Source organism: Solanum verrucosum, unplaced genomic scaffold, assembly GCF_900185275.1.
Source record: "Solanum verrucosum unplaced genomic scaffold, falcon-dt-bn FXZP01000183.1, whole genome shotgun sequence".
Lineage (NCBI taxonomy): Eukaryota > Viridiplantae > Streptophyta > Magnoliopsida > Solanales > Solanaceae > Solanum > Solanum verrucosum.
This window is the reverse complement of record NW_026020430.1, coordinates 2,185,606-2,194,084: the sequence shown is the minus strand read 5'-3', so window position 1 is coordinate 2,194,084 and position 8,479 is coordinate 2,185,606. Positions and strand designations below refer to the sequence as shown.

The 8,479-nt window shown below is 30.5% G+C and overlaps 1 protein-coding gene across 1 annotated transcript; it reads left to right on the top strand.

The window, feature by feature from the left end:
• The first annotated feature begins 4,273 nt into the window (after positions 1-4,273).
• LOC125807519 (auxin-induced protein X15-like) lies at positions 4,274-4,651 on the top strand. Its single transcript, XM_049487244.1, has one exon. The coding sequence runs from the start codon at positions 4,274-4,276 to the stop codon at positions 4,637-4,639; it is 366 nt and encodes a 121-aa protein (XP_049343201.1). The 3' UTR covers positions 4,640-4,651.
• Positions 4,652-8,479: the final 3,828 nt, after the last annotated feature.

Genomic DNA, 8,479 nt, shown 5'->3' with positions numbered 1-8,479 from the left:
TTTCTTTTTTATACATAAAAAAAGAAAACTACTTTTTTTTAACTATTACCCAAAAATACTTGCTACAAACAAGGTATATACTTAGATAGAGGGTTTATTTATGATGATAGAACAATACATGAATGAATTTATTGGACCCATTCTTTATCATTGTCCATCGTTTCTTGTTCTTTTCTCTACTTTGGATCTACTTCACTGAACCTTTCAGTTGACTTGTCAATTTGCTGATATTATTTTATTTCCTAGAGGAGACGCTACTTATTTTTGTTCCAAGGTGATTATCTTTCCACGCTCAAAGAGAAGTCCCTAGGTTTTAATATAGTAAAAATAAAATAAAAATTATAATGGTGTCGGTTATCCGAATATAACAAAAAAAAATTGATCGTTTCAATAAAATGTTGTTAAATAGAATATTAACGGTTATAGACATGTCTAATTATATTGCTAATAAACTATACATAAAGGTGAATGTTTTAGTCTTTATATATTGTGCTCTTTGCTCTATTTAAACAGTTGAAAAAAAAAGTCTAGAAACATCGTTTTCTTTAATTTTCGTCTGAAACGAGTTCTAAAGTGTATGTCCTTTACTTGTCATTTGATCGGAGGGATGAGAGATAACTATTTGTTTTAATAAAATATGTGCTTCTTTTAGTTTGTGTTGGATTGAATCTTTAGTTTTAAGATATATATATTCTGAGAAAATAATACTGATTAGTACTTATCCAAAAAAGTGTTTTCACTAAATAATAAAGTTTTATTGAATTCTGTTTTATATATAATTCCGACATTATAATTCAGTATTAATACTATTACTTGGTTGCAAACCAAATAGGCACTCAGAGGGTATATCAATATTATAGCTACTCCCTCCATAAACAGCCAATGATCAACTGTATATTTAAATATTAGCACGCGTTCCATGTGCTTCTTATTTTTGGTTTTTTCAAAATATGAAATATTTTTGATTTTTCATTTTCGATGTTAAGTATTCGTATTGAGGTGCTAGGAGAGACGAGACTTTTGAATAATCTTTTTCAGCAAGATATCAAATAATTATTCAGATTGACTGTATTTAATTGCCTTATGAGAATTGAACTAGTATTTTCAACACAAAAAGATTATCGATGTCCTAACATGGGAGGGCTAGCACCGAGAGGAGTAAAGTTCATGTATGTTCTTTTTAGGCGCATAAAATTTGCATTGTATAAGATACATTTAAATTAAATTAATCACTTGACATTAAGCGTGCGTTTGTAACAGTACCTTAGCTTTAGAATACCAACAAAATTCTGACATGCATATTAATATATAGTGACTAGAGAGAAAGGTATCAAAATATATACTCCTTTCTTAGAAATTTCTTTTTTATCCCAAAATAAGTATTTTATCAAAGGAATTTAAGATAAAAATAGTATATTTTTCCATTTATATTCTTATACTTTATCTTCTTCGTAGTGTTTAATTTTCAAAAAATAATTATTAATTATTAATAGCTTAGTAAACTATATATTGTATTCATTGATATCTTAATTGACGTAATTTTTGTTAAGATGACACTGACTTTGAGACGGAGAGAAAATATAATAGGAGTACATGTAGGATCTAGATCTCTGCAAGCCTAAGCTTCAGCATATATAGAGAGCGATTATACTCTACCATTCATTATAAAAGTTCTCCACACAATTTGTGTGCCAAATAATCTCTTACTAGTTCAAACAGTACGTACATACGTACTGCTCTTGTGAGGTCAATTATTCTCATCAGAATTAAGAGAAAATGACATAAATGGTTCCTAAACTATTATAATAGGTCTAAAATAGTCTCTTAACTATACACTTAACGGATATAATCCTTTAACTATCTACAATCTTGTCAACTTTGATTTATATCTATTTTTATAAAGAAAAAAAAGCGATTAACGAACACCGTTAACTAACATTCGAATTCAATTTCTATCTCCTCAATTTCTTTTTCAACTTCTTTTCTTCATTATCTCACTGTTTCCTCACTGTTTTTTTTTCAATTCATTTCTCCATTGTCATACTGCTACTGTGTTGTTGGTCGCTATTTTATTCTAATTAAAGCAAAATGCAAAGTAACAAACACAACTGAGCAAATACCGTGAGCAAAAAATATGATTCTATTTTCATGTTAATAATAAGTCATTACATCAATGAAACTGCATAGAATTGCAGAAAAAAATTAAAAATCAACAACTAATAAACTGAACTATAATGCCCTGTTTTCAACCGTTTGTGTGTAGAAAATAGCTTAAAGTGCAAAAAATAGCAGCTATCGAACTTTGATCGAATTGCAGCACCAAAACACTCAAAAAAATCAGCACCAAACTGTACATAACACAGCACTAGACAGCAGCATCAAACCACCAAAAAATCAGCACTAAAGTGTAGCATCAGACTACCAAATATCAGCATCAAACTGTACAAAAAAAAAAACTCCAAAAATGTCACCAAACTATTACACAGACAGCAGCACTCGACCACAAAAAATCAGCACCACACTGCACAAAACTCTGGTCGTAGAATCATTATCTTGAGCTTTCAATAATGGTGAAATCTGATGAAATGAATCTTGGGTTTTCTTTACTGTAGCGACAATAAAGAAAAGAAGAGGGAAAAAGAAAATCTCTCTCTCGAGAGTAACTGAATTACGACGTTTGTTAACGGTGTGTATAAAAAGTAGATATAGACCAAACTTGATAAGATTGTAGATAGTTAAAGGACTATATCTGTTAAGTGTATAGTTAAGGGACTATTTTAGACCTACTGTAATAGTTTATGGACCATTTATGTCATTTTCTCTCTATACCAGGAGCGGAGCTAGCAAAGGCCGAGGGGTTCATTCGAGCTGCATTCAACAAAAAATTACACTATTTATATATAGTGAAAATTATTTTCTAGATATATGTAGTAGATGTTGAACTTTTCTGACCTCTTCATATATTTACTTTTTGTATTTCGAACTCCCTTGTGGAAAACTCTAACTTTGCTATTGAGCTACTACTAACTTATGTGGAATAGTACCATGGATCGACTCATCAACATGAGTAGTAATTGTCCCTCCTCGTGATCATTTGGAAGTGCTACTAATAACTCAATCTTCTTGATTAAGAATCGAATAAATATAGCATAGTAATAAGGAATTTATATCATTTGAGTGCTCTCGAGAAATCTGTTAAATTGTCTTGGTTTAGTCTTTCGATCCTAAAACATACACAACAAATGTTAACTGGTGAGACCAATCTTAACCGGCTGTGAAAACATTAATTTAATTTATAGCACTAAGTTTTAAATATGCATGTGTAATATGGTGCATGGTAAGACCTAATTGGGATTTCGAAGACAAAACTCAACTTTGGAGAGGAAAAGAGATTTCTTTGCCTTTTTATAAATTGAATAGTAGAATATGGTCTTTTCAGAAAAATAAAGATTTCTTGTAAAAATAACATAAAATTACTCTTTTTTTGGATAAAGGACTAAAAAATCATTTCTCATCTGTGTAAACAATTTTTTACCCATTATAACACATAACATCCTTTATATTCAAAATTACAACTCCAACTTTTGTGGAGAGTTATACAGCCACAACAACATACCCAGTGAAATCCCACAAAGTGGGGTCTGGGGAGGGTAAAGTGTACGCAGACCTTATCACTACCTCGTGGAGATAGAGAGGCTGTTTCCGGAGGACCCTCGGCTCAAGTACATCCAAACCATGAGTTATAATGACATGAATTTCTTGTATACATACAAATTACAATGACCCATTATTTCATATAGCAAATATCTCACCTTGTTGTTTTTTCCATTTTTAAGCTTAAGCGACATTTTTTTTCATTTTCCCCCTCTTTTTGGTTACAATTGTAGGTTCTTTAATGGCAACACTGATACTGATTTAATTTATTAATAAGTCTAAAGATGGAAGTTTAAATTAGTCAAATAATTACACGTGTAATAATTGGAAAATAAGAGGCAGATATGACATTAATTAAAAGATATAGTATATGTTTTCAAATAATGAATTTGAACAATTCATAAGTTCCAATTTACATCACATGCTTTTGTCTCTCAATATTTACACTAAAGACTCTCCAACCATATTATCAAACTACCAACCTTATCTCTTACCCTCAATGCCTTCTCACACTATAAATAACACTTTACAAAACGTACGCACCACCACCAAAAAAGAAATACTTTCTAAATTACCAAGAAAGCACAAAAAATAAAACTTATTATTTTTCTCTATTACAATGTCGAAGGATAGAACAAATGGGAAGAACGAAAAGAAAGGTATAGTGAAGAAATTAAGAAAGAGTCTTCTACTAGGGAAAAAATATTCGATGGATGATCAATCGGAAAACGAGTCGAGGGATGTACCGGAGGACGTGAAGGAAGGGCATTTCGCGGTCATTGCGATGGACAACGATGAGCTCAAGAGATTTGTAGTGCCATTAAGTTGCTTAAGACACCCTTCATTCTTGAGGCTATTGGAACAAGCTGCTGAGGTATATGGTTTTGATCATGAAGGTGCACTTACATTACCATGTAGACCTAGTGAGATGGAGAGGATTTTGGCTCTAATATATATGGAGTTTGCGCATGATTGCTTAGCTTAGTAGCTTTAACTTTTTTTTACTAGTGAGATGTTGCTCTTGGATACTTCTGATTAATATGATGGGAAGAGGAGGAAAAAAGGAAGTTATGATGAATCCAATTCCGCTTTGATACCAGTTGTCATAGTAATAATTGAGTCGATCAATATTTTCAAAATCTAATTCAATATATTCTAAAGTTTTTTCTTTGTTTTGGTCATGGTTTTGAAATGTCTATCATGTGGATGTAGCACAATGTGTGTTATAATAGTAGAGTGGAGAAAGAGTTCTACTTCAATTTTGAAGTGGAGGAAAAAGTGATGAAAAATAGATGGAGTGATTGATTTTAGCTATGGAATAAAGTTTTTCTCCACTAACTATTTGGTTCATTCTTCTTTTATTACACATATTTTTAATGCACTTTAATTTATTATATGTCATTGGTGGATTTAAGTGCTATATACTTCAGGTTGTTCTAAATTTGTTTGATAAGAAATTGTGTTTTATTTGTTTCGATTGAAATTCAAAATTTGCGTGATGTTGCATGTAGATGCTTATTAGTTATTAAAGTTAGATTACATCGTTATCTTGAGATTATTGATTATTTTAATAAATTGATTATACTCAAGATAATATCTTACTTGAAGTATCATACACAAAAAGTCACTTAACAAACCGTACCCCCCAAGAACGGTGCATATTGCCGGATGTCAATTGATATGTACGTTGTACTATCATCGGTGAATACTGACTATCAGGTCGTGATAAGAATGGTAAATATTTCTTCATTCGAGATTTTAGCTTCGAGTTCAGTTGAGTTACGAAGTCGCTTTATCTGCAACTTTTCAACGTGAATTTGAATTTAATCGAATCGACTATTAACTAATCAATATTCTTTTAAAAAATTACTGAATATTGACCGGTTATATGACATATGTACTTAACTGACAAACTAGAAATTACTTGTGACTAGACGTTTAAGGTTAATGAGGATAAATTACAATTCAAAAGGAAATGTATACAGATTGGTACGAACTACGAACCGTATAAAGGTAAAAGTAAAACAAGATACAGTTAAAGATTCACACCCACAATTTTTGACTTATCAATATGGACTATGGAGTTGAGAAAATATTTCCTTTGTTTTTATTTTATTTTATGTAAAGTATGTTCTCTAAGCAATATTCGATCTACTTCCAATATTTGGATAATAGATGATTATACCAAAAAGATTACAAAAAAAAAAATGAAGTTTTAAAACCTTTGCACGAACTAACAAGGATTGTGGTGGAGTAGTAACTATTTCTTCATCCTTAATTATAAGTCTCAAGTTTGAATTCCCTGAATACGAAGTCGTCTTTGTTAAGACGCGCTTTACTCTCTAATGTGGGGCTTCCCGATGCGAATTTGGATTTGCTTTCCTCTCTAATGTGGAACTTCCCGATGTGAATCCAAATTTAGTCCCCCGGATACAGAGTCGTCGTTGTTAGGAAACACTTTACTCCCTAACGTGGGACTTCCTAATGGGAATCCAGATTTAGTCGGGCTTCAATGTAGGTATCAGACATAGTTACTTTTGTTAGAGAGTCTTGATCCTTTAAATTTTCAAAAGTAATATCTTTAATTTTCATCAAATATTTTAACAAATTGTCAGTTAAATTTGAAGGTAATTGTGAAACAAATGATTTAAACGAAAATAGCAGGAAACTCCAACCAAAACCTGCAAATCGCAACAACAGCAAAAACTGCATTATAACATCAAAAATATTTTTTAAAAAAGTAGCAGTACCGTAAAATAAATATGCACCAATTTAGAAAAAACAAATAGAAACTTCACATCCAAATATGAATTCCTATTAAATCTTCCTTTTTCTCCCACAATTCCATCAAATTTAACGTACGGAATTCGTTAAATAATTTTAAACAAATTTATAAAACTAAACTATTTAAAACCTTACTTTGAATTTTAAACAAAAAAGTGTTTATTTCCGTCATAGTATTCCCAAATTTTCAATTATTGTACCCGGGTAGGCAAAGTTAGGCCCATGATCCACAAGCTTTATAGGAGAAGTGTGAATGAGAAGATGTTTGATTGAAAAACTGAAATGTAACACATTTAATGTGACAGGCTTAGCTTATCAAAGTACAGACACTGTAAATATGTGAGGGATCCACTTGTGTGTTTGGTTGTTGACAATATCATTCCTTTTTACCGTCAAAAGATATGATGTAGTGAATGAAACTATTTTTTTTCTTTATCAAAAGTCATGATTTTGAGCTTTGTATATGAATTTTTTTTAGTAAGGAGCATTACTCCTGAATAGACCTTATGTGGCGTGAATTTGGATTAATCAAACTCTAATATGAATATATGGATATCCAATGGAATCGTAAAAAAACAATTTCTTTTACTTCTAAACCAATAATTGTTCCTATGACTATTTGACTTCATTCATTTTAGACATATATAATCGTAGGCTCCGACTTATTGGACTCTTGAAATTGTAGAGTTCATGGATTCGATAGAATTCAGTAGGTTTATATCAAATTTTATATTTGTGTTAAGAAATTCATTGAATATTATTAAGTTACCAATATGGATTGGGGTACACTGGTGGGAGTGTTTCACCCTTAATCAGAGGCCTCGGGTTCGAGCCCTGGTTATGGAGAAAATCATGTTAGGAGCGCCACCCCCGAATGGATCTGCAGTGCGCGATTCGAATTTAGTCAGAGCTCCAATGTAGGTCCAAACACTGAATGAGAAACCAAAAAAAAGAAGAATATTATTAAGTTAGATTGGCCACTAATGTAAAAGAATTAATACTCCGGATTCATAAACATTATAAGACAACACGATTACTGAGAAAAGGAGGAATAAGACAATGGCTAGATCGATCTAAAAGAAGAAGAAAAAGAAGAAGAAGAAAATGACAAAATATTAAAATGTGGCTATTTAAAAAAGGATATATAAAAAGGAGGAAGACATTAAAAATTCTGTACACGTTTGATTTTGAGTAGAAAACACAGATTTTGTCCCCATCAGCAATATAGGGTTCAATAAATATGTGTTTGACCACTTTAATACTAGACCGGAGTGAAATACTAAGCTCGTTTGGTTGGTAGAATAAATATAACAATTTCAAAATAAATTTTGAATTATTTATACTTTGCATTTAGTTATGCTATTAGTTAGTCTCAAAAACCATTTTATATTAAATTGATAAAATTAATTATTTTATATAAAAAGAAAATATCTAATTATTTTCAAATATCCTTATTCATTCTATCCCAATATAAATGATGCCTAGTTAAAAGTTTGATCGATTTATTTACTCTTCTTGGTAACATAAAATCTAAAATGTGAACTCAAAATTCAACACTTCTTTTATTGACCTAATCACATGTTGTCTTATCTAACACATTTTATGGTATTATTACTTTCTCCGTTCAATAATAGTTGTGTATTATATTATATTATTTTAGGATGTTTAATAATATTTGTTCACTTTATGAAATTAATAGATAATTTTACACTTAGTTTCCAATTTAACCTTATCATTAATTATAGTCATTTTCCTATTACATTTTTTTAAAACATTGTATTTATTACTCCCTATGTCCCTAATTACATGTCTACTTTTGAATTGACATACCTGTTAAGAAAACAATGATTGACATAGTGAGTTTACCATTTTATCCCTATTAATTATGAAGTGGGTGAATTAAAAACCTAAGATTTTCAAAAAGTTTTACATTTTTCAAAATAATTAATTGAGGGTATATTAGGTAAAAATAATTTGTCCTTTCTTGATTTGTCAAAATAGACAAGTAATTAGGAACAACTAAAAAATGAAAAGTGGACAA